Source organism: Megalobrama amblycephala, linkage group LG1 (assembly GCF_018812025.1).
Source record: "Megalobrama amblycephala isolate DHTTF-2021 linkage group LG1, ASM1881202v1, whole genome shotgun sequence".
Lineage (NCBI taxonomy): Eukaryota > Metazoa > Chordata > Actinopteri > Cypriniformes > Xenocyprididae > Megalobrama > Megalobrama amblycephala.
The window spans coordinates 37,817,065-37,844,509 of NC_063044.1; the positions used below are offsets into that span (position 1 = coordinate 37,817,065).

General features: G+C 37.9%; 1 protein-coding gene across 3 annotated transcripts in view; it reads left to right on the plus strand.

Annotated features, from left to right (window-relative positions):
- LOC125268715 (dedicator of cytokinesis protein 7-like) overlaps window positions 1–27,114 on the plus strand; it is a 66,490-nt gene extending 39,376 nt beyond the window's left edge. For all 3 annotated transcript variants that reach the window (XM_048191123.1, XM_048191130.1, XM_048191140.1), the window contains 23 exons: window positions 6–176; window positions 1,578–1,717; window positions 4,665–4,834; window positions 5,024–5,172; window positions 6,365–6,547; window positions 8,611–8,737; window positions 8,827–8,911; window positions 9,107–9,203; window positions 9,323–9,457; window positions 10,266–10,418; window positions 10,525–10,683; window positions 11,216–11,316; window positions 11,402–11,594; window positions 14,029–14,172; window positions 14,334–14,465; window positions 16,777–16,791; window positions 17,240–17,365; window positions 19,550–19,639; window positions 19,793–20,029; window positions 20,108–20,251; window positions 20,339–20,445; window positions 21,177–21,350; window positions 25,804–27,114. In XM_048191123.1, the coding sequence (XP_048047080.1) occupies window positions 6–176; window positions 1,578–1,717; window positions 4,665–4,834; window positions 5,024–5,172; window positions 6,365–6,547; window positions 8,611–8,737; window positions 8,827–8,911; window positions 9,107–9,203; window positions 9,323–9,457; window positions 10,266–10,418; window positions 10,525–10,683; window positions 11,216–11,316; window positions 11,402–11,594; window positions 14,029–14,172; window positions 14,334–14,465; window positions 16,777–16,791; window positions 17,240–17,365; window positions 19,550–19,639; window positions 19,793–20,029; window positions 20,108–20,251; window positions 20,339–20,445; window positions 21,177–21,350; window positions 25,804–25,846 (3,075 nt within the window). In that variant the 3' untranslated portion in view covers window positions 25,847–27,114. The remainder of the gene's footprint in view (window positions 1–5; window positions 177–1,577; window positions 1,718–4,664; window positions 4,835–5,023; window positions 5,173–6,364; window positions 6,548–8,610; window positions 8,738–8,826; window positions 8,912–9,106; window positions 9,204–9,322; window positions 9,458–10,265; window positions 10,419–10,524; window positions 10,684–11,215; window positions 11,317–11,401; window positions 11,595–14,028; window positions 14,173–14,333; window positions 14,466–16,776; window positions 16,792–17,239; window positions 17,366–19,549; window positions 19,640–19,792; window positions 20,030–20,107; window positions 20,252–20,338; window positions 20,446–21,176; window positions 21,351–25,803) is intronic.
- Window positions 27,115–27,445: the final 331 nt, after the last annotated feature.

The following is a 27,445-nucleotide window of genomic DNA, read 5'->3' on the forward strand; positions in this document are numbered from 1 at the left end:
TGCAGATTAATAATAAGCTCCACACAGCTCAGAACCCTAGCTCTCTGACAGCGCTGAGGATGGACTTCATTCGGATCGTCTGCAGTCATGAACACTATGTCACCTTGAACCTACCCTGTGCCACCCTCAGTCCCCCCGCGTCCCCCTCACCCTCCACGTCCTCCACCACCTCTCAGGTACACGCACACTGTAACGCAGTTTTGAGGGCGCTCTTTCACACTAGCTCAGTGTTCACTTTCTGTTACTCTTAAATGAATGTTCTAGGTACAAGTCAAGCTGTCAGTTACCACAGAAAATAGCTTGACTCGTCACTTTGCTTTTTGGAGGAAAAAAAAAAAAAGAACAGAAATTGCTGTTATCGTAATTGTGCAGATTCTATGTAGATGTTTTTATATGCAGTCTTTCATGTCCTGACCACAGAACTCATTCGCACAATACACGGAAGTGTATCAGACAGGGAAATTATATAACTATCTATAAAGCAGTGGGGGGTTTTTTCCACTTTTTTTCCAGAGTTATACTCTACCATTCAAATATTATTACAATTTAAAATAACAGTTTTCTAATGTAATATATTTTAAAATGATGTGATCATAGCTGAATTTTCAGCATCATTACTCCAGTAATGATCACATGATCCTTCAGAAATCATTATAATAAGCTGATTTGATGCTGAAGCAACATTTCTTATTATTATCAATGTTGAAAACAGTTGTGATGCTTTATATTATTGTGAAACTGTGATAATTTTGTTCATGATTCAAGATTTTGTTACAAAGATTTTGTAACACTATAAATGTCTGTACTGTCACTTTTGTTCAATTTAATATGCCCTTGTTGGATAAAAGTATAAAAAAGTCTTGTTGACCCCAAACTTTTGAACGGTAGTGTACGTTTTAGTACTTTAACAAAAATATGGGCTACACATTTCTGTTTTTAACATTTGTGCCATGTTTACTTAAATCTTAAGTGCATTACTGTAATCACAATTTAGATTTTTTAATAAACAAAATTATGAAGATAGATGGGCTGCAATAATTTTCCAGTGGTAAATGAGATTATACCACAAATGCTGTTGATTTTTTTTTTTTTTTTTTTTTCCCAGAGCATTCATTTAATTCTTCATCTCTGACTGATTATAAGAGATGATGAAGTGTGATGGATGTTATTATACTCTGCAGGCAGATTTGCTTCATTCCTTAAGCTTGACAAGTTCAGTTTTGTGGGATCTGGCTGTAATTAAATTTTTGTTTAGTTCCTTTCTCGAGAGCTGGGTGTTTATATTATTTTGTGTGGATTAGGGAGAATACTTCTCTACAAATGTTTATATAAACTGACCACATTCACATAATCCTCAAAAATGTAGTGTCAGTGCTGTAGAGATTCCTGATTTGTTTGTAATTGTGTGGTTGAGTGTTTCTCACTGTGGAGTATAAATCTTGTCATGATGATGTAATGTTGCTGTCTGCCACATTATATCAAGCTGGACACAGTCAAATGAGTTCCCTTAGGAAATAAACTGCACTTCACTATAGTATGGCAGTACTGAAGCAGACATTTTCTGTCTTCTCTTGCAGAGCTCAGCGTTCTCCTGTCATGTTCAGGATCAGGGTGTGGTCAGCATGTTCGAACTGTCGGTGCCGTTCCGCCAGCAGCATTTTTTATCTGGCCTTCTGTTGGCTGAACTGTCACTCATCCTTGAGCCAGACGGAGAGGGGTGAGAAATGTTCCTTCACAAGTATTTTACTAGAGATACACATTTAGACATTTTCATGCCAATAACTGATTTCTTTCAACTTATGGTCAATAAAAATAGGCTAAAACTGTTTGATTTATAATATGCACAATTAAACTAAATTTTATTGCAACAATACCACAATTTAAAAAAAAAAAGATCTTTACAAGTACTGGTGAAATTGGCAGTTTCGATACCGTAGCTAAATGTTGGAATACACTACATGACTTTTACCCCATTTTACAGACCGGAGGAGTCAATGCTAGTATTCGAAAGTCATAGGCTGTATCTGAAATCACCCCCTATACCCTCATTCACTATCAGTTCACTTGAGGGAGTGAATGAAAATGAGTGAGTGAATTCAGACACTGAGGGTGCTTTCACATTAGCACTTTTGGTGCACACCCGGGTTCAATTGACGTCAGAGTTCGGTACGTTTGGATGATGTGAACACTGTCTTCTGAACTCATGTGTGCATCCACAAACCGTACCGGTGTGCGCTTAAAGGGATAGTTCACCCAAAAATGAAATTTTGATGTTTATCTGCTTACCCCCAGGGCATCCAAGATGTAGGTGATTTTGTTTCTTCAGTTGAACACAAATGATGGTTTTTAACTCCAACCGTTGCCGTCTGTCAGTCTAATAATGCGAGTGAATGGTAACACAATTTATAAGAGTCAAAAAACATGCACAGACAAATCCAAATTAAACCCTGCGGCTCATGGCGGCACATTGATGTCCTAAGACACGAAACGATCGGTTTGTACGAGAAACCGAACAGTATTTATATCATTTTTTACCTCTAATACACCACTATGTCCAACTGCGTTCAGCACTCGCTTAGTGAGGTCTGATCGCGCTCTAACAACTGAAGTAATGTCTAGCACTCATTGAAGTATACGCGCGATCATGAGCCGCAGGGTTTAATTTGGATTTGTCTGTGCATATTTTTTAACTCTTATAAATTGTTACCATTCACTCGCATTATAAGACTGTCAGACGGCAATGGTTGTAGTTAAAAATCATCATTTGTTGTTCTACTGAATAAACAAAGTCACTTACATCTTGGATGCCCTGGGGGTAAGCAGATAAACATCAAATTTTCATTTTTGGGTGAACTATCCCTTTAAACAGTACCCCATGTTCAAGTGAACTCCAGTACGGTTTGCTGCTGATATGAATGCAAATGTACCAAATTGCGGAAGTGAACCGCTATTAATGCCGTATTATTTGGAAAAAAATGTGTTTGTGTGTGTGTTTCACTCACTTTCCCGATGAGCGTGACTTACGTGCTGCAAGCAGAGAGCTGCAGAGATCTCATTTCTGCTCGCCTTCAGCGTTTTACATTTGCGGCAGATAGAGGCAAGTGTCGTTATGAGTAAAACCAACGGTTCAAAAACAAAAATATAAAAGTGAGGAGAGCAACGTTATGCATTTTGCCGCCTCCTTCTGCGCCGTCGTTACTAGGCAATGGAGTAAACGGCTGCTGGTTTGATGATGCAAATGACTCAAATTATATAATGTGAACACAGTCCAGTGGGGGCGGGGGAGGGGAAGCAATCGAACTCAGGTTTGGTCCAGGCAATTGAACCAAGTGTGAAAGCACCCTGAGTGCACTGGAAGGGCCACTGCTTTTGCATAGTTTGTGCTTGCTGATTAATAATCACTTGTAGCTTAGCAAACTGGCCTCTCCAGTAGTAATGAATAGATTTATCTTGAACTCTGTCATAAAAACTAGCATGCATACCCATAATTAAACAATTTAATAATCAAATAAAAAGAATTTACACCTGTATGACATTACACTGTAGCCACACTGGACCAGTGGTTTGAAAAATGGATGATGGATATGATGGTATTCTCTAGCTGTTGAGTGGACATCGGTTGTACACTCATTATTGTGTTGCATTGTGAGATTAAATGAGTGCACTTGATAACATGCACCACTACAAATGGCTGTCCCCTCAAATAGTGCTCTTTTTAAGGGTAATAGGGGGCGATTTTGGACACGGCCATAGTCAATCTGCAGTCCGAGTTGACCAATATCACAGAAAGTCACGTAGTGTATGATCACGTTTGTACTATGGTTCCATCTAGCCAGAGGAGATCAAACATGTTTGATAATTTGGGCCAATTTTAGAAAACATATTCGCTGCTTCTGTAATCGAATACTTCCCTACTATATAGTATATGAAAAACAGAGTAGTATGTCCGAATACATAGTATTCGAAAAACAGTAGGAGAGAAGTACCCGGATGATGTACTACTACTTCAGAGAATCTGAAGTGTGCATTCGACGGACACTTTACTATCCCAAGAGGCCACTGGAGAGGATTTATTAATGGCAGTGAAGCGACGCAACTGATGCTTGTAGGTCACATGACAGTAACAACATATTGGATGTAATATGTCTCTTCTTACTATGTAGGATGTCACAAAGTTCAAATTCAAATGTAGTACCAACTCAGACAGTATGCGACGCAGCAATTGTTTTCATTTGTCACACATCTCCTAGCAGCAAGCCGCATGTTTTTGCAGTTTGTAGTATTCAGAACGACTTGAAAGTGTGGTTGTGTGTGATCCTCAGTTTAGTCCTCTTTAGTGATGCCTAAAATCTGTTCGTAGTGTATTCCAGCCTGAAAAGAAATACACTGATGACTTTTAATTGCGTCAGTTTTGTCAAAGTCAATGATTCAAGTAAACAGTCAAGCATACATTAAAAAAGAAACAAAGTTCAAACTATGGAACAAGTGTTTTTTTACAAGTATTAGCATGTTTTACCATGTTTGAATTCATTTAGTTTCATATTTCGCCCTTAAATTAGCACAGAAAAAAAAAAAAAACCTGTTTTTGACTTGTTTTCAAGACACTTATAAATAAGCCTCTAACACCTGTAATCACACAGCTCATGCCTCTCTCTCGTTCTCAGTGTGTTCTTCCTTCACAAGAAGGCCATTAGTGCGCTGCATTCTCTGCTGTGCAGTCATGACGCGGACCCCCGCTACACAGACCCCCAGGTCCGCTCACACATCGCCCAGCTCTACCTGCCACTCATCCCAGTCGTCATGGAGACGCTGCCCCTTCTCCACGACTTCACCGGTTAGTGAAGCCCTTTGGGCCGAGCTCCAACAATAGACCAGACTGCTTATCTCTTCGGTTATTTATATGAACACTTTGTTTATGACTTGAATAGTTTTTCAAAGGTCAGAGCTCTGTGGAGTTATTAAAAACTGAACAAAAGTCCCATTTCAGCCAAGATCTGTATCTCTCCACCTTTGTGTGTCCCAGACATGTCCCCACAGCGTGTACGTCACGCCTCGGCGCTCGTTGACGATAACGACCCAGACAACGGCACCATCAGCCAGTCTGTTGCCATGGCGATAGCTGGCTCACCACTCCCCCATTCCAAAGCCAATCCTTTCACTCTGCCGTCAGTGGTGAGTACCTGCTCTCTATTAATCTTGTTATGAATTAATAAATCATATTATGAATATGAATGAAGGTTGAGAACATACTCTACTGTTCAGAATTTTGCAGTTTTTGAAATAAGTCTTTTATGCTCACAAAAGGCTGCATTTATTTGATCAAAAATACAGTAAGACATAAGAAATATTGTGAAATATTATTACAATAAAAAAACTGTTTTCTATTTTATATATATTAAAATGTTATTTATTCTTGTGATGTCAAAGCAGCATCATTACTCCTGTCTTTAGTGTCACATGGTCCTTCAGACATCATTCTAATATGATGATTTGATGCTCAATAAACATTTCTTGTTATTATCAATGTTGAAAACAGTTGTGCTGATTCATATTTTTGTGGAATTTTTATTTTATTTATTTTTTTATTCTTTGATGAAAGTTCAAAAGAACAGTGTCTATTTAAAATAGAAATGTTTTGTGACATAATAATGTCACTTTTGATCAATTTAATGTTTCCTTGCTGAATAAAAGTATTAATTTCTTTCAAAAAATGTTACTGACCCCAAACATTTTGAACAGTTATGTATTTTTCAGTTCACCTGGTTCTGACTTACAGCATGTCCCAGACATATTTCCCAATTTCACATCACTCACCTCTTTTTTTTTTTTTTTCTTTTTTTTGATCAAAACACTTCACTTTTCAGAAATAAGCTATATTTATGCACAGACAGTTTATTTTTTGTGTTTTTCCCATGCTGCTGCTCTAGTGGAATAAATAGAAAAGACACAGCAGAAATAGAATTACTTGTGATAGTTCCATGGTCTTCTGGAATTTTCCCTCACACTCAACCCAATGAGGTCACAGCTGCAGTGTCTTAATTTCACCACTAGAGGAGCCCTTCACATACTCTCCTGCTCATTCTGTCTGCTGCAGTACTGCTCTCCTCCACGAGAGGGGGAACTATTATGTACCTTTTCATCTTACATGGTTTCCTGTCCATTAGTGAATATTAATGGATAGCATATGGCTGAGGAAATGAGCATCATGGGTGTCTGAGTGTTTATTATACATTTGGGTGTGTAAGGACATCCTCTGTATATGCCTGTCCCAAACAGGCTGCCGGATGTGATGTCTAATCAGGCCGGGATTTGTTGTGTTTTTCTCTGTGTAGTGTAAATGTGTTTTTGTTTGTTTCCTCATCAGGCGGGCCGTCAGTGTAGCGCCCTTTCTGCAGAGTGCAGCAGGACGCTGCTGGTTTGTTTCCTATGGGTGTTGAAAAATGCAGATGCAGGACTATTGGAGCGATGGGTGTCAGACCTGTCTGTGCCACAAATCAACCGCTTGCTTGATCTTCTTCATCTCTGTCTGTCCTGTTTCGAATACAAGGTACATCCACATTCCCCTCTCATCTTTTTAAATTAAGCGGATCAATATGGATTTGTCAATGTCAGTGTATATAAATATATTTATTATATTTATTGAAGCTAAATGAGACGTACAATGTCGTACAACATAATTTTACATAATATTTTACATTTTACTTCTTCTTTTAAGTTCGGAGTTCATTGAACTAAGGTGATGCTGCATATTTCAGAACTCAGAATGTCCTCTCTTTTCCAAAAAGATAGTTTATTCAAACTAGTACTGACCGCACATTTTACAAGATATTTGTCAGTGACACTTTATGGTCTGTTGCGCACCAAAATTCAGAGTCGGTCATATCTCCTTATTCTCATCACATAAGTGAAATCTGACTCCTGTTGCGACTCTGCAGCTCGTGCTGTATGGAGAAGAGCAGACGCTTTCAGTTTATAATTGTAGCGTGTATTGTCCAACTAAACCTAAATGATTTTTATTTCTATAAAATAGCAAAACCAACAGTGGGGGCTAGGGCTGGGACAATACATCGATTCTTGGTCCGTGATACACTGATTCTGGATATTTTCCGAATGTATCACGATTCTCTCTCGAATCGATTCTGAGCTTAGTTTTTAACAGCAAATGGCACTACGTGATATAGAAACACCCGTACTCTGCTTGCTTTCAGTTTCTTTACACATACCACTTAAAGCTGCTGTCCGCAACGTTTTTTGTGTTCAAAATTTACAAAAATGATATAATGAGAATGTACAACATGAATCCATTTTCCAAACCGTGTTTTTGTCTTACCCTGAATCATTATGGTACACTTATAATAAGTGTTTATATTCGGATATATTATATTCGTTTATATTTTATATTCAGTATATTTCAGACCGGACTGGTGGGACTCGCCGCAGAGTATCACAGTAACTGCGTGACTCGCCATAGATAGACATGGAGAAAAGTAGCTCCGGCTACAATGTTCCTCCACAAGACGCGTGCAGTTCTGTTTATTAACCACTAGAGGGCCAAAAATTGCGGACTGCAGCTTTAAACCTAAAATAGTCATTCAAAAAGTTGGAAAAGGTTGAAACGAATTACAAGGATGTTCACAGTGGGCTGTGTTTACATTAATCTCATGACATAAAAGCATTACGAGCGCTCTCCAGCACTCTTCTTCATGAGCATTTGAGTGTGCAGTTAAAAACTAGCCTAGAGCTCCATCTACTGTTAAAGCTAAGCTCAGAATTGATTCGAGATGCATTTGAAAAATATCAGAATCGAGCCAGAATCATTGTATCGTGAATCGAGAATCGATGTATTGTCCCAGCTCTAGTGGGGGCGGTGCCACGGTGGCAAGCAATGTAATGTAACCAACAACGGCAGAAAGCCTAACCATGTCCCTTTAGGGGCTCCGTAGAATGCGTTATCCGTTTTCCATGCCTTTCTGAATAAGGTATTCGGATTCGGGCACATCCCAAGTCTCAATAATGACTATTTGGTGTTTAGAAACATGGCCTGTCCAGTCAAAGTGTGGTAATGAGGAGGAAGTAGGATTGTTACTGTTATATCTTAAATACCAAATAAACAATAGGAGTAAAATGTGAGAAAGTCAAACAAACATTGTGCAGTTTCTGGCTACCTGCCACTTTGCATATCTTCCATGACATTTTTTTTTTTTTTTAAATCATTTGTTTTTTTTCTTGGTCCGGGGAGTAGTTGTTTGAGTGGCACCTTTCTGCATGGATTTTTTTTTTTTTTTTTTGATTCTGCCACAGTGTATGAATTTACAAAGATGCTGTTATTGAGAATGGGCTAGTTTAAAAAAAAAAATGTCTAAACATCCTGTTTAGGTGGAAAATGATCAGGAAAAACTATTTGTGGTCCAAAAACTTACTATTATTGTAAGTCGACCACAGAGGGAACAATAATAAGTTACAAAAATGACATGGTCCTTTTCACAAAAATAACTTTGTTTTGGAAAGTTGTTTTCTGTTCAACCACAGGAATATTGACTTTATACTGTAAACTTTCGTTTTTTGATGTTAACATGTTTTGATCATCTGGTTCATTGTGCCTCTTCTCAGGGGAAGAAGACCCTGGAGAGGATCAACAGTCTGACCTTTAAAAAGTCTCAGGACATGAAGGCCCGTCTGGAGGAGGCCATACTCGGGACCATCGGAGCAAGACAGGAGATGGTCCGCCGCTGCAGAGGTACGACAGATGCTCTGTTGGTATTTGTGCCGAAGTAAATGTTGAAGCATTGAATTTGTCATTCATCACTGATCCTGTGCGTTCCACAGAACGGAGTCCTTACGGAGGTCAGGAGAATGTCCGCTGGAGGAAAAACGTCACTCACTGGAGACAGAATGCAGACAGAGTGGACAAGTGTGTCTTTTTTCCCCTTCTCTCGCTATTTGAATATCTTTCCATTGCTGTTTAGTTTCATTGGACATCTGAATGGCGTTGCTCTAACTGTCCGTCGACTTAATGAAGCACATAATCACAGGGTACACGTACAGTTGTGTGTGTGTGTCAGATGGGCACTATGAATAGCTTACTGTAAACACTGTCTCTGCGCAGAACCAAGGCAGAGGTGGAGCAGGAGTCGGTAGTGGATGGAAACTTGGCAACAGAAGCTGCTCTCATATCCCTGGACACACTGGAGATCATCGTCAAAGTAAAGGAGACATTGTTGCTCGCATTTGAGTGGAGTTACTACAAATATCATGTGTTGCGACATATGTGTCTTTTTCTTATACAGTAATTTTAAAGTGCTTGTGTGTGTGTTTGCATCAGACGGTGGTGATGTCAGAGCTGAAGGAGAGTGTGTTGGGTGGTGTGCTGAGAGTCCTTCTCCACAGTATGGCAGGAAACCAGAGCGCCCTCTTCCTGCAGCACTGCTTCAGCACACAGAGAGCTTTGGTCTATAAGGTTTGTGTCTGTTGTTAGTGGTGCTGGCTAACCCTAAATCCTGAGTATTGAACATTCGTGCAAAACCCATCCTGCACCAGGGGAATTGACCATATGCACGGAACGTTCTTAAGATCTTTCCGCAATAATATAAACTAGCTGGAAATCTTCTGGTGAAATGTCACTTGTTGGTGTGTCGGTATCTTCAAAATGTCCTGAGGTAGCTTTAACAGCATCAAAACTGTAATACTTAGTTTATAATCAGAATATAGTCACTTAAATAGTCAGGCCTGGTGTTAAATTAGTTTTTCAAATGTAAGACGACATTAAAAAAAAAGACGTGTCTCAGTCTTCCTCCTTGGCAAAATTCAATTCGACCTTAAGTTTTTACACTTTCGTGTGAAAAGAAGAGTCAACACACTGTAAATTAAAGATTTATTGTGCACGTTAGTTAGATTCATTGAATAAAATGATGTACAGAATGACAGCTAACAGTTCACCGGAAATGCCCGAGCTGGCTTAACGAAAACCAGGAAGTAACAGTGCATATGGCCAATTAGACAAAATACTATAGAATTTGAATTTCAGCCATTTATTGGTTATTGGTCATTTAATGAATATTTATCAGCCAGAACTTTCAGTTTAAATCTCTAGTTATTAATGCTGTTTATCTGTGTCGTGAATATCATTGTCATGAAATAAGACTAACTTAAGACTTTGAGACTTTTCTTAGTCGTTCAGGTCAGCTCTGTGAACATATGACCTGTTATTTTACATAGATCACAAAGGAAATTGTGGAAGAAGCTAAGCTTTGCTTGTGTTTCTGTAGTTCCCAGAGATGTTGTTTGAGGAGGACACTGAGCTGTGTGCAGATCTGTGTTTGCGGTTACTGCGTCACTGCAGCAGCAGCGTGAGCTCCGTACGCAGCCACGCCAGCGCCTCCCTCTATCTGCTCATGAGACAGAACTTTGAGATCGGCAACGTAAGGCACAATGTCACATTAAACTCTTATGCTTGATTCAGCTTTTCCTAGATAAAAAGGAGAAACATGATAAACCAACTCCCGTGTCTTTCCTCCCGATCTGTAGAATTTTGCCCGTGTGAAGATGCAGGTCACCATGTCTCTGTCTTCACTCGTGGGAACCTCTCAGACCTTCAACGAAGAGCATTTGCGGCGCTCTTTGAAAACTATTCTCACGTATGCCGAGGATGACCTGGAGCTCAGAGATTCCCCCTTCCCTGAGCAGGTATTAAACTCTTGGATCTGGGCTGGTAGCTAAAAGGTTGTTGGTTTGAATCCCACAGGGGATGTCAACCCAAAAGCCACCACTACTGTGCCCTTTAAGTTGTGAATTATAAAAATGACATGATCTAGGACCATTATACAGTGCGTGCCATTGTTAAGACTGTAAGATTATCCCTCACAGCTTCGTTTTCATCTGTGTTAAATTCGATATGGCATCTAACCTGACTAAGGTCTATACTGTATCATATTTAATACATGAACTTCTAAGGCCTCTAAATTATAAACATGATCTTAATTTTGCTGAAAAACCTGTTGCATGCAATCTACTAGATGTCTTCTGATTGATTTTTGACATTTGATTTTTCTTTAGTAAGTAAAAGTTTCGTTTTAGTATAAATCTAAAAAATAAATATTTTTTAAATTTTGTTTAAAGGTTGGATAAACTATTTGTCTGATGATGATTATTTTAAGCGTCTGGCTTTAATTATACACTATTTAGGTGAGTCGCTAATGTTCTGCTGTCATCTCTGTAGGTACAGGATCTCGTCTTCAACCTCCACATGATTCTCACTGACACTGTGAAGATGAAGGAGCACCAGCAGGACCCGGAGATGCTCTTAGACCTCATGTACAGGTCAGTGCTCTCTCTTCATAAAGCCCAAAGGATGTCTAATGTGGCTCTTGTGCTGTATGTGAAAGTGGCTCTTCTCTTTATGTAGGATTGCTAAGGGCTATCAGAACTCTCCAGACCTGAGACTCACCTGGCTGCAGAACATGGCAGGGAAACACTCAGAGAGAGGGAACCACGCGGAGGCAGCACACTGCCTGGTGCATAGTGCCGCCCTGGTGGCAGAGTACCTCAACATGCTTGAAGATTGCCGCTACCTCCCCATCGGTTGTGTGTCCTTCCAGGTAAATGGTGTGTGTGTGTATTAATTAGGCTTGTTAAAAAAAAAAAGCATCAAATGCTTAAAGAAAAATGTTAAAATTAAATTGTTAAAATACTAAAATATTTTGTCTGGGCCAGTGTTGTATTGTTAACTATTATTAAAATAGTTTTTGATAATTAAAATAAAACTTTACATTACAAATGTTGCATTTTCAACAAACCAAAATTTAAAAATGAAGCTGTATACAGGGTTCCCATGGGTCATGGAATTTCTGGAATATCATGGAATTTTAAAAGGTCTATTCCAGACATTGAAAGTCAGGGAATTCTATTTTTTTTTTTTTTTTTTTTTGTCCAAGTCATGGAATATCAGGGATTTTTGTTTTTTGTTTGTCTCTTTAAATTTTAGTTTCCATTTATCAAAATGTAATTTTTCTATAGCGCATTTTTTAATTGCTTTGTTTCACGTGTTTTTTGCGTATTGTTATGATTAGGCTATTTTTCAGCAGCATTTTATTCCCTTCCCGCTCGTCAACTTAAGTCAAATGCAGTCACCTGTACCTGTTAACTAAGGCAAACATGCCAGGAAAATGTAAATTTTAAGAGCTTTGGCTACAAAATGACCAATTCAAAGACTGTCCTAACCAGCCGCGACACGACAAAGGTTTTTATTTTTGAAATGGTCTCTATATTTCTGGGATTTTGCAGCTAATAGTTCAGGTCATAGAGAGGGAACAAGGACATAAATGCACAAAGAAATGTATTTATTACTTTATTACAGTTTGAACATTCTTGTTTCCTTTTATTTCTTTTCAAAATCTGAGGTAAATTATCCATTGTTGCTCTCATAGTGGCTATTAAAGTCATGCAAAATGATATTCAAGCTCAAACCATTTTAATATTAAGCAAAGCTCAAATAAGTGTATTTCATGACAGATTGTATCAGTCACTGAATATGTATTTTGAATAATGTTTTATGGTTGAATTTTGTTTAATTTCGTTTGGTTTTCGTGTTTAGCTGCGAACAGAGCATGCCCACATGCTGTTATGATTGGCTGTGATTTATGATTGATTTTGTCATCTTGTAGCTTTGTAAGCCGCCTTTTCACTGCACGATTGTCGCATTTCGCCCCCTATTGGCAGTCGCACAGAATTTTCAAATTGGTTGTGCGTGGACGTTACCTTCGTTTATTCACCAACGGTAGAATGAATAAATATAAATAAATTAATAAATGCACATTGGATGAACTACCAACATTACTTCTGAAGGAAAAATATTATGGGACTTAATTATTTAATAATTATTAATTATTTATTTCAGACTTAAATAATCATAACCATTTACAGAAATAGCCTAGTGTCAAACAATCTAAGACAGTCTGCAAAAACTAAATGTGAAGAAATCAAAAGACTGAATGATGAACTTGATACACTTGAGACACAGAAAATCCTCTAAAGCGTTCAACCCCTGAAAGCATAAAAAACTATAAATTCATTTCTGTAGAAAGAGCACAGAAAAATATCAAAGTGCATTTAACAAGCACATTTAAAAAGCACAAAAGAAAAGTAATGTGTATGAGTGTTTAATTTAGTTTTGTACTAAAAATGTCTTTGAACAAGCAAATAAAGCTTGCAAATGGATGGATTTAAAATGCTGTCTGTGGCTGATTTTTGTCTGCTCAGTGCTCAGCACAACAGAGGCCTGTTTTTCCGTTCATTATGGGTCATGGAAATTCAGCTTTTTAGTCTGTGAAAGTCAGGGAATTTGACATTTGGCTTAGAATGGGAACCCTGTGTATAGAAATATAAAAAAAACTAATAAAAATAACAAAAGCACATACAATTTCTAAAACAAACTAAAATATGAAAAAAATAAATTTAAAATAATAAAAAAATATTACAATAGTGTATATATTAATAATACTAAAATCTGAAATAACACTGGTTTGTCATGAAAAATGTGGAAAAATCAGGGAATTTTATTTTATTTATTTTTTTTTTTTTTCAGGTCTGGAAATGTCGTCATAAAAAATTTACGAAATCTGGTCATTGAAAAATCTAATTTCTTTAGCAAATATACATTTTTATAGTTACGGTTTGCTCTAAAATGTTTAATTTGGTAGAACTTTTCATTAATTAACAACTGAAAAAGTCATGGAAATTAACTGGTGAGAGGGGAACTAATTGGGATGCTAATTACTGCATTTACATTTTACAGTAAAATGTTTTGTTTACACACACAAAAAAAATATATATATGAATAAAATTTTACTTTAATGACAATGTATAATTTCTGTCATAATATCACAGCAGTATTTTTACTAATAATAACAAATTTATTTTTATATATATTTTTTTAAATAATCATTATATAAAAATGTTTCATATATTGAGAGGAATAAATTTGAAGAAAAAAAATTTTTTTTGCATCTTTGACATTTTAATTGAATTTCACAGAGTATTTCATCCAATGTGCTGGAGGAGTCGGCAGTGTCTGATGATATCCTGTCCCCAGAAGAGGAGGGCATCTGTTCAGGGAAGTACTTCAGTGAGTCTGGGCTCGTGGGACTTCTGGAGCAAGCAGCTGCCTCTTTCAACATGGTGAGAGCTCACATCACTCCCCCCATAGTCATGGAAACTGAGTGAATCCAAGGGAATCAAAGGGATTTAGACTTGTATCTAAGTCAGCACCACACATTTTTTGTGGGATTATTAACTATTAGTGCAGTGAAGGCTGACTGTAGTTTCTGTCTCTCCTCTAGGCTGCCATGTACGAGGCCATAAATGAGGTTTATAAGATCCTCTGTCCTATTCATGAGGCCAACAGAGACTTTAAGAAGCTCGCCTCTGTCCACGGCAAACTGCAGGACGCCTTCAACAAAGTATACAATCAGGTTTGTTGACACAGGAAGTCATGTCTATAACAAGTTCCAAACAATCTTACACTGTTTCAAGAGGCAATTTATTGAATGGCTATTTCAGTAATATTCATTGTACATTCATAAATAGGCCGCTGTTATTTCTTGTAAATAAATATAAGTCCTTTATAGTTAAATTATCTGCTGCTTTGTCCAGTATAGAACCACAGTAGTAAATAATAATGAGTTGAGTTTTTTGACACAAAAAGTAGCAATACACTACGTTACAACTTTCATGTCAAGGATAACAAAATAAAAGTTGCATTAACTTATGTATTTTGTTGTCCTTGATTTAAAAATGTCATACTTGTGATCATACTTGGCTTGCATCTCCTCCCTAATTACATACAAACAAATATCCACTTATATAAAAAGTAACATAAAAAGAGAAAGAAAAGAAAATCCATATACATTCTAATGGCGCTTTTCCACTGCTTGGTGCGCCATGGCGCGACTCACTTGAAACCTCAACCGAGGTGGTACTATTTAAGCGAGCCGTACCATGCAGTGGTACCGATACTAAAATGTGATGTGTAAACACTGCAGATCACTGTGTGGTCAGAGAGAATCGTCACTTCCAGCGTCACTGGATTTGAAACATCAGACGCAAAAACCCGCTAGATTTGAATAGTCAATAACAGCCAGCGCAGTATCATTTTTTTTGACTTTTTTTAAACAATTTGCTGTAAACGACCATCTCACGCAACATGAAAAAATAAATGGCTGTATTGTGGTCAGTAGACGAGGTGCTGACGTTTCTCTTGTTGGTAGACGAAGAGTGGATCCAGCTATAACGATCAGTCTATAATCCCACCCTCTTTAAAACCGTACTAAACTGCAGTGGAAAAGCAAACCGAAAGTAAAGCGAGCCATGCTGAGCCGAGTTGTACCACACAGTGGAAAAGCGCCATTAGACATCCTATATAAAAAGAGTCTCTTCACTCTTATACTGAAACCATCACAGTCTGTTAGTACCTTGATATCCAAAGGCAGCTTATTCCACTCCTTTACACCAGAATATTTAAAGGACGTTTGACCATACAATGTCTTACACCTACATAGATTAACATCCATAATACTCTGTTTGGTAAAATGCCCGTGTCGAGAAAAATATTCTGGAGCTCTATTAATCATTTTATGTACCATTTTTAATTTACTAATCACTTTAAAATACTAATCTTCTTAAAATTGGTAACCAACCAAGCTGCTGAAAGTTTACCATCCACATACTGGATAAATCAGTCATCCATGAACAACACGCATACTCAGAATAACATTGAACTAGGCCTGAGTAATCACAGAGTCATCATTGAGCTGATGCATTATGTAATTTTAATTCAATTAATCAAATTATCCACATGATATCCTGATCTTATCAGAAACTTGAATTGCTCAGATGGTGGGAAAATTCTGTATTCCAGATTTTACATATGGGATCATATATTTTAATTAGATTATTAAAGGGTTAGTTGACCCAAAAATGAAAATTCTGTCATTAATTACTCACGCTCAAGTCATCTTCAGAACACAAATTAAGATATTTTTGATGAAGTCCAAGAGGTTTTGTATCCCCCGACGCACATGCAAATACTAAGTGTTGCTTTCATTGGGGGATAAAAAAACCTCTTGGATTTCATCAAAAATATCTTAATTTGTGTTCCGTCCCATTTGGGATTGGAACGACATGAGGGTGAGTAATTAATGACAGAAATTTAATTTTTGGGTGAACTAACCCTTTAATTCAATCATATCTGCAGAAACTTCATTTTTGACAAAAATCACTATTCTGATATTGAATTTGGCTATTCATGTGATTCAAATCCGGGGCTGTATTTCTGCTTTTTCATAAGCACTGCCTACCTAATTTGCATGAATCAGCATCTGCTGTGTTTGTTCAGACTAATTACATAAAGCATACATAATCATTTATTAGGCTAAAATGTGAGTTTTATCATTTTATACATCTTATTTTTATACAATTATTTATTATCTGAACTGTAAACTAGTAGTTTTTAAGGTCATTTTACAGTTTCGAATGTTATGCAGGTATGTTTAAATTTTTCATTTTAATAATTAATAGTAATTTATCATACTTTATCATTATATCAAACTAACAATTGTAAGTGACAGCTTTTAAGTCTTTGGGCCAAGATCTGGACCACAAACATTGATCGCTGAGCTCTTGTGTAAAGCTCTCTGTTATTGTAATGTGTGTGGTTTAGCTGTTTGATTGATGTCTTCTCTGTCTTGTCGGTGATGATGTGTCTCCTGCTGTGTCCGCACACAGAGCTCAGGATGGGAGGTAAGGCTGATCGATCACACTGTGCTCCTGTATTTGTCAGTACCATATGTTGCAGTTTATGTTTGAAGGAATTTTCTCCTCCACAGAAACTAACTGTCTCTGGTCTTTATCTCTTTTTATTTCTCCATCCGTCTCCCCCTGTGTGGTCTGGATGTTTTCCTGGTGAGTGAACATGAACTTGGTTACCCAACATAAAACTCAAGCCATTCCATCCCACTCTTAGGTTCACCATCTCTGACACACTTATGTAAGGCCATTTCACAAGAATGGCACAAGTCAGCACTGTCCTAGGGCACAAGTGTACGCTTTCAGATCCAGACTCCATGCCATCAGTGTTGTGTCCTTAGGCATGATGTGTCTGAAGCAAATTATGTTATTTAGGCTTTTATGTGACACGCAATGCTCTTCTCTCTCTCTATTGTTCCTGTCCTCAATGTTCAGGTCATAGAGGATGTTTGGCACCTACTTCCGTGTGGGCTTCTACGGGTGCCGCTTTGGAGATCTGGATGAGCAGGAGTTTGTCTATAAAGAGCCTTCTATCACCAAATTGGCTGAGATCTCACATAGACTGGAGGTTTGTGTCTGGTCTAGAGGAATGATAATAGCTGTTGTTTACTTTGTTGATGATAATAATAACAATATTTTTATTTTATTATTTGTAATAATCAATTATTAATATTTACTAATATTAGTAGTAATGTAAGTAAGGGGTAATCACAGGCTAGCTGTACATTAAAAGATTTTAATGCACGACATGGAGGCAGATGGAGAAGATGGAGAAGCTTTTAATACTGATCACAGAGCCGTACAGCTCCGACAAGCTGCGCATAAAATAACCGCAGCCTTTGCCAAATCGCGTGAAATAAAATAAATCATTCAGCCCTAAATTTCGTCATATATGACTCATTAGGTCTAGCACACAGAGATAAAGTAGTGCGGTGAGATTGCATTCATTTGAATGAATTAATTATGGCATTTATTTAAATTAATTATCGAGAGAGAAATGACAGATGCGTATCTGCGTCCGTTCAGCATCTCTCTCTACTAACGAAGCTGTGAGTTTAATTACTTCAAAAACAGCGATGTTACCCGCGGTGTTATGTTTATGTGTGTGCTTCAATGAAAACAGCACATTAATATAGTACGGTGATTAAACTGACTTAGAACTCCCTTTGCATTAAACTGTTATATTACTGGAAGCCAATCAGAATCGAGTATTCAGACAGACCATGGTGTAATAATTTATTAATTTTTAATTATAATATTTCATAATAAATTATAATTATAAACATTTTTTTTTTACATGGAAAAAGTTGAGCTGTTTTATTTTGTTTGTTTTATATCATTTCTAAAAATGATAAAGAAAAAAACACACTCTTTACAATTTATATTAATTTTATGAATTATGAATAAATTATTTGTAGTCCGAGGGGGCAAATCTTAGGTCAGGAGCAGGGCTGTGGTCCACCAATTAGTTTACCTTGTTGTCCTGGGGTGTATTCAAGAATGGAGGTTCAGCAAACTCTGAGTTAAAACTTGAACTCTGAGTTGACTCACTCTGAAATGGGAAACTGAGTTTTCAGTTTCAGAACAAATCGGAATTGAAAAGCTCAAATTCCATGTGGTTTTTACTGTTCACACTGTCATGGGGAAAACTGATATGAGTCACATGTGGGCAAAAAAAGATCAGATTTGAGCCACATTTACTTGCAGTGTGAACATAGCCTTGTATCATTTTCTTATATAGAAAATGCATCTTGATTTAAAGGGTTGGTTCACCCAAAAATGAAAATAATTATTTAATCACCCTCATGTCGTTCCATACCCGTAAGACCTTCGTTCATTTTCGGAACACAAATTAAGATATTTTAGTTGAAATCCGATGGCTCTGTGAGGCCTCCATAGGGAGCAATGACATTTCCTCTCTCAAGATCCATAAAGGTACTAAAAACATATTTAAATCAGTTCATGTGAGTACAGTGGTTCAATATTAATATTATAAAGCTACGAGAATATTTTTGGTGTGTCAAATAAAACAAAATAATGACTTATATAGTGATGGCCGATTTCAAAATACTGCTTAAGGAAGCGTCAGAGCACAGATGAATCAGTGTGTTGAATCATGATTCGGATTGCTTGTCAAACCGGCAAAACTTCTGAAATCACGTGACTTTTGGCGCTTCAAACAGCAGATTCGATACGCTGATTCATTATGCTCCGAAGCTTCCTGAAGCAGTGTTTTGAAATCGGCCATCGCTATATAAGTCGTTATTTAGTTTTTTTTGGCGCACCAAAATATTCTCGTCGCTTTATAATATTAATATTGAACCACTGTACTCACATGAACTGATTTAAATATGTTTTTAGTACATTAATGGATCTTGAGAGAGGAAATGTCATTGCTGTCAATGCAGGCCTCACTGAGCCATCGGATTTCAACAAAAATATCTTAATTTGTGTTCCGAAGATGAACGAAGGTCTTACTGGTGTGGAACGACATGAGGGTGAGTAATAAATGACAGAAAGTAACCCTGGGTTTACCAAAGAAAACCTGCTCCTGACCAGGTTAGGTTCTTAAATGATTACCCAGAGGTTTAGTTTTGTCTTTTATTGGAACCGAAAATCTTGAGTTTCCCTTTTCTGGGGTTAACAAACTCTGAGTTTCCAACAAACCTGCTTTCTGGAATACACCCCTGTGCATCTTAAATGATGCTTTTAATATGATTATTTGTAAGGAAAATATTGATTTTCTTTGTAGGAATTTTACTCTGAGCGATTTGGTGATGACGTGGTGGCGATCATCAAAGACTCCAACCCTGTTGACAAGACCAAACTGGACCCCAATAAGGTTAGAAATGAACGCTAGTCCAGGACTGAATGCCTTTTTCATACATATATATATATATATTATAGAAAGAGAGAGAGAGGTCTTTTTGACCACTATAACTGCAGTTTTGTACATATGGTCTCCATATTGAACAGTGCTGTTTATGTTACCCAGGCATTCCTTCAGATCACATATGTGGAGCCTTTCTTTGACACTTACGAGCTGAAGGAGCGCATCACATACTTTGACAAGAACTATAACCTGCGCACATTCATGTACTGTACACCGTTCACGCTGGACGGTCGGGCCCACGGCGACCTGCATGAGCAGTACAAACGCAAGACCATCCTCACTACCTCCCACGCCTTCCCCTACATCAAGACCCGCATCAATGTCATCCACAAAGAGGAGGTGTGGGACGCTTTTCTTTTAGAGATTTGTAAACTGCTACAAGACAGACTTTTTAACTACATTTCCTTCTTGCTATAGATCATTCTGATGCCGATGGAGGTGGCAATTGAGGATATGCAGAAGAAAACACAGGAACTGGCCTTCGCCACCCATCAGGACCCTGCAGACCCAAAGATGCTCCAGATGGTGCTTCAGGGCAGTGTTGGCACCACTGTTAATCAGGTAACCTTTAGAATAGATAGACTTTGTTGTTGTTTTCCAGTATGTCATCTTGTTTGTGGATGTGAACCTGTACATGTTGTCACACAGGGTCCACTGGAGGTGGCTCAGGTCTTCCTGTCTGAAATTCCTGAGGACCCCAAACTCTTCCGCCATCACAATAAACTGCGCCTCTGCTTCAAAGACTTCACTAAAAGGTGGAGTGACACTTATGACACTTTCTTGCACACAAACATGCTCACTTTTTTTGCAATATTGGAAACCTTTAGATAGCGATTAGTTTCTTAATGCGTCAATTAAAAATCCTGCCAATGCAAAAGTAATTTGAAGGAGAGTACAATATTTTAAAAAATATGTACACATTTAAATAAATTAGTTTACAACCAACTTGTGACATAAGGCAGGAAGTTTTTTTTTTTTCACTCTTTTTTTTTTTTGTCTCTTCAAGAATTTTTTTTTTTTTTTCATGATATAAACTTCTTTTTCCTGATTAAGATACATCTTAAGGAGACGTATTTTGAGATTTGTCTAAAAGAATGTAAAGATGTTACTGAAGCGAATTTCTTTTCAGTGGATCAAATCTAACAGAATCTTTCTTTTGAATCAAATTAAAAAAAAGCAGTGAATCCAAAATTGATATGCTGTCAACTCAAAGTTTTACACTTCTAGTCATATTTAGCCTTAGACTGTGGCCGAGTCTAAGACCATAAACTATTTCCAACATGGTAAAGCTGAAAATTACCATCCTAAACCACAAATCACATGGTATCTTCCCAAGGCTTTGAATGAATACTGTACACAATCATTCAGTGTTTGAAATTAATACTAAAATATACTTTTCTGAATTTCATTTAATTAAAATGGACAGCCTGGTTCTTGGACTGACAGGTCTTGTTTAACCAACTAACTTGCAGTATTTTTGACTCAGGTGTGAGGATGCTCTGAGGAAGAACAAGTCTCTGATCGGTCCAGATCAGAAGGAATACCACAGAGAGATGGAGCGGAACTACACTAAACTGAGAGAAGCTCTGTTTCCCCTTATCAACCGGAAAATCCCTCAGCTCTATAGACCACTGCCTCTGCCGACCACACCAACACAGAGGTAACGCCACACTCCTCACTCACCCAAACACCAGCCCCTCGAGTGTGTACACTCATTTGTGACATTTTGTGGTTTTATCTGAAATCGATGATAGAAGAAGAAGAAGAATAACCTGTTCTATCATCGCAGCCTGGTTGCTTGTAAACCAAACCCATCAAACTAATTAAAAATCTGTGCACCCTGTCTCAGTATAGCATACTATAATGTGTACATTATGAGACTGTCTTAGCCATAAACAGCATTCAATAAATACTAATAATATTAATAACATTTTTAATAAATTACATGTATCATAATTATTAATATTTGTAGTTGAATAGTAGTTAAAATAACAAAAATAATGTTAAATTCAGTTGTGATAGTATTTTCTTCCCTATTGTGATGTATATCCGAGTGAAACGGTTTCAGGACTTTATTTTGTCCATAATTGGATCGTAGGAAATTGGGCACTGCTAACTATATGGAAGCAGATCTGAATGTCAATTTGCAGTCAGTTGTGGAGGATATTTATTTTCACCCTCAAATTATGTAATGACAATAATGTAAATATGAACATAAATAATAATAGTATTAACATAATGAAATTAAAATAACATAATACAAATATTGTATAATAATATCAAATAAAACAAAAGCACTTTTGTGCTTGTTCACCTTTTGTTGAGATCGTACTAACATACAGTTGTATCTACATTCGTTAAATTAATATTAATGTGTATAATAAGTAAAAAAATAATAATAAATATAGCTGCGATCAGCAATTATCGGGGTTCAAGTACTTTGGGGCCTATAAGCAAATGCGTAAAGAGGTAAAAAGGACCAGTTACTGCCAATACAGGCAATTTACCATAGGAAATTTATGGTTTATAAAGCTATTTAACGGTTATCGAAGTTGAGCCAAAAACCTTGGACTAGTTCACCAGAGTTGGTTTTTGAAATAATCTCCAATATTTAACAAACAATTGGATGGACAGCAGGAGTCCTAGAGGCAAAGTTGCTCAGATTGAGGAGTTCTACCTTGTGGTACGATGATGTGCGAATACACAATCCTTTATGCACGTGAAAATGCAAAGATGCCCCCCCGGTGACCGATTTCTTTTGCATTTCTCACTGGCTGTGAGTCAAACAGCCCCAGCGAGTTTCGTTCCGATTGGCCTCTGTTAACCTTGTCTGATAGCTTCCCAAACTTCAGTGGCTGATGGCGGACATGTTTTTTGAGATAAGTCAATGTCCTCATAGAGAGTCATGGACGAAGACACTGCATGCCAATTTTCAAGTCAAGTCAGTGCAGTAGTTATAGCCATTTTCATGTTTTTTTCCTGTTAAAGTGCCACCAAGTGGCCAGTCACCGCTTCCTTTTTCACGCAACCACAGAATGAGCTCTTGCATAGGTGTGCTGAGTTCGGTGAAAATATCTCCTTCTGTTCATGAGTTATAGCCATTTTTTGGACAATTATTGACAAACAGACTCCAGAGAATCTTGCTGCACTGGTTTGGTTCTGATTAGGCCAAAAACCCAGGACTAATTCACAAAAATAGATTTTTCAAAAAATCTAATGATTCCAACGATATAAGACACTTGAGCCTAGGCCGTAACAATTTAGGAGTTATCCATTTTGCACTTTCGACTGCTGTAGCGCCCCCATCAGGCCGATCGGGGTGTAGCTCCAACTAGCCTCAAAATACCTATCTGAAAGTTTTTAGTATGCCTAATTAGACTATGATTAGCTGGTTCAGGTGTGTTTAATTGGGGTTGGAGTTAAGCTCTGCAGGACACTGGCCCTCCAGGACACCCCTTTTGTAGAAAGTGTGAGTACTACCAGCCCTCAAACTTTCAAGTCTCTACGGCTACGTCTACTCTAATCCGGGATATATTTGAAAACGGAGTTTTTGTCTAAAAACGCTCCGTCCGCACTATCATTTTCAAACGTTTTCCAAAAGTTGCTCATCCACACTGAAACGTATGAAAACGCTTACATCCCCCTACTGCGCATGAGTAAAGCTTCGACCTGCGTCATTTCCGCTAGCCGTTTATTTACATTCCGGCTCTTTGAAACTTTGCGGCAATGTCGAGGAAAGGCACTGAGTTTTTTAAATGGACCGACAGTGAGGTGGAGTTGTTGCTGCGAGTAACACAGGAGTATAAAGTGGCCAAAGCAAGCGAGAATGTAGACTGGGAGACGTGTCTTGGCTGAATTGGTCATATGACTGCATCACATGACTAAAAATGCATCATCGTATTCAAAAGCCTCCGTTTTCACAGTCCACACTACGACGCGAAGACGGCGTTTTCAAATTTATCCGCTTTGGAGAGCGTTTTCCAAAACCTACATTTTCGTTGACTTAAAGGTGCCCTAGATTCAAAAATTGAATTTACCTTGGCATAGTTGAATAACAAGAGTTCAGTACATGGAAAAGACATACAGTGAGTCTCAAACCCCATTGTTTCCTCCTTCTTATATTAATCTCATTTGTTTAACCCTTTGACGCGTACGATCACACCGGTGTGATTAGAACGTTCAGTGCATTACGTGATCAACTGCCAAATTCAAATGTGCGCGCACGCTTTAACTGGCGCTAAACCAGAGACGGACGCGCGCAGCGCTTTTCATATATCACATATATGCAGTGTTTTCAACCAAATAATGTTAATTTCAGGTTTCAGAAATTTAAATACACGAGTACTAACAAAACAATATATTTAGAGTTTGTAAAATACCCAGTGATGTCTATAGAAGCGGAAATAACAACCCTTTCCATTATAACTTGACAACACGTTTAATTCATATCAGATACACATTGTGAAAGTAACTTAAAAGCTTACTCTATTCTTCCCCAGTTCACCGGCACACTTACTTTCATGTATTTTGGGAGAAGTGGATAAATTCACGGGTTGTAAATCCAACAGATCCAATTCTCTGCGCGGTGCAAACTAACATGGCGGCGCCCATCGCTCATATGGCTCAACTAACGCGATCGTTATAAAGGTGTTTAAACAGCAAAACATCCACTTGCACATATTTGGCAATCGGAATATTAGATATTTCATGCTATAGTTAACAAATTTGTGAATATTTTGAATAAAAAAGGAATAATTAAATGAAAGCAGATCATCATTCATACAGTGCTGCGGTGTGTCACGTAACAAGCAATGACGCGTCACCATGGAAACCATAAAGTGATACGTTCTAAATAACGGTCGCCTTAAACTCACGCTGGGGGGTCAGCCAGAATATTTGAAACTTGCGTGTGAAAGGGTTAAACGACCTCCAAAGAACAGGCGAATCTCAACATAACACCGACTGTTACGTAACAGTCGGGGTGTACGCCCCCAATATTTGCATAATGCCAGCCCATGTTCAAGGGATTACACAAGCCAGTATTAACGTCTGGAGCTGCACACAGCCGAATCATCAGACTAGGTAAGCAAGAATAACTGCGAAAAATGGCAGATGGAGCAATAATAACTGACATGATCCATGATATCATGATATTTTTAATGATATTTGTAAATTGTCTTTCTAAATGTTTCGTTAGCATGTTTCTAATGTACTGTTAAATGAGGTTAAAGTTACCATCGTTTCTTACTGTATTCACGGAGACAAGAGAGCCGTCACTATTTTCATTATTAAACACTTGCAGTCTGTATCATTCATAAACACAACTTCATTCTTTATAAATCTCTCCAACAGTGTAACATTAGCCGTTAGCCACGGAGGACAGCCTCAAATTCACTCAGAATAAAACGTTAACATCCAAATAAATACTTTACTCACATAATTCGAAGCATGCATACAGTATGCATGACGAACATCTTGTAAAGATCCATTTGAGGGTTATATTAGCTGTGTGAACTTTGTAAATGCGCTGTAATATAATCGAGAGCTCGTGTGGCAGGGAGCACGCGATTTAAGGGGGCGGCGCAGAGTGTAAATCAGTGCATTGTTAATGATGCCCCAAAATAGGCAGTTAAAAAAAATCTATGGGGTATTTTGAGCTGAAACTTCACAGACACATTCAGGAGACACCTTAGACTTATATTACATCTTGTGAAAAAGCATTCTTGGGCACCTTTAAAACACTATCTCAGTGTGGACGGAAGGCCAAAACGGAGAGAAAAATATACTTTTTCAAACGAAAACGTATTAGTGTGGACATGGCCTACGACTTATGGTTTGGTCTGCCTGATCACTTTTAGTGGAGAATCCTCATCCTTGGAAATTTTAACAATTACAATAGAGTTTCAGTGCTACATGCTTGAACCCCTAATAAAATAACAGTAAATAATATATAGTATAATAAATTAAAATAAAAGCAGTTCTGTTAAGTGTCTTTTGGTTGTCCTCGTCCAAACCACATTTCCAGTAGTGAATGTTCACTATCAGCTTCATGACCCTGAGTCACCAGATGGGATTTGTTCAAATCATGGATCTGTTCTTGCTCATCTTTACAGGAATTCTCTCAGTCGGTCCAGTTTTCGGCGGGTGGAGTGCTGAGGTGTGGCGGAGCTGAGCGCGGGTGGATGTAAAGCCAGACATGAACTGCCGCTCCATCATTTAACCCCCCCCAACCACACACTAACACACACTGCACATTCCTCTCTCAGGCACAAGCCCTCCTGAGCCAGCCTCTCTCTTCTGTTTACTCTGAGAGGTTATCTGATGTAAACAGAGTCATTATGATCTTCATGGGCACCGCAGCATAACTGCTCAAAGTAGCCATCAGTAGAGAAAAATTAGCTTCTTGCTCAACTTTGGCAGTAATTTTAGGTTCCAGCCAGCACACGGCATTCAGATGCTCCTCTGCACTTCCTCCTTTTGTTTGTTTGTGCTGTCTTTCTTGTCTCGTGCGCTTGTGTGAGTGTGAGCAAGAGGGCAATAATACAAGCTACAGTCCTTCCAGGCATTTGTGAGTGTGTGTGTCTGTGTGTGTGTGAATGTGTTGCCACATAAAACCTTGTAGTGCTGTCTGATTTATCTGCTTGCACTCAGTGGATTAAAGCGTTTGTGAAAGCTGTCTTTTCTAAGACTAACCACTGACAGGCTGAGCCCAGAGACTAGCTCACTCAGAGAAGACGCATTCAATCCGTCACAACATTTGCGCAAACTGTTTTTAAAACTAATTCTGCTGTTGGCTCAAGCACTGATGTTGATAAGCAAAGAAAAGCTGGATTTGTTTCAAGACTGTATAGTGGAGATCCCTGGATGCGTGTCCCTTTAGGTAACTGAAGAAGAGGAGGGAAGCATAAGACATTAATATAGTCATTAACTGTGGAAAAGTTCCACAGCGCACTAACAAAAGAGCACACTAACGTTCTGCACTGACTGCTATGAATTTTGACTGCCACTGCTGCACCGAATCCTACTTTCAGACACGAAGGCGTTTCAATGTTCATGTTATTGTAAATGCACATTAATGTAATGTATACTGACCACGTTATGCACAAGTATGTAAACTGGAAAAAGGAGAATGATTTAGATGTTTCCATTTTGCGAAGATACTTGATGAAATGGTTTTTGAATGTAGATATTGTTCTGAACTAGCAATACTTTCACTTTTCTACTATAGTTGGACTGCTGTAATATCTATCTTGCACTATTTTAATGTTTGTGTGACCTCTACTGCCTGTCTCGACACTATACTGTGCAAATTGCTGATCTAAATACTGTATTTTTAATTACCAAAATGTTTTTTTATTTATTTGTATGCTTGCCTTTTTTTCTTTTCCAATTTTACTTTTTATATTAAAAGAAATTTCTCCTAATTTTTATAGCAGCTTTTTTATATTTTAGACACACACTAACACAGATATAGAGACACACATTAAATGTAAATAATAAATCAGGGGCGTTTCCTCTGAGGAGGCAAGGGAGGCAGTGCTTCCTCAAAAAATAAGGATGAGAAAATAATCCATATTACAAAAATAAAACCATGCAAATATTAAAAAAATGTGACAATAAAAAGTGTACAAGTCACTCGTTTTTCTAAAGGAACCCTGTCCAACAGCGACACCTGCAGGTGAAGTTACAGCGGGAGTCCGCATCTCTTGTGCCTCCCTTGAGCTCCATAGAAATAAAGCAGAACCCCTAAAGCGT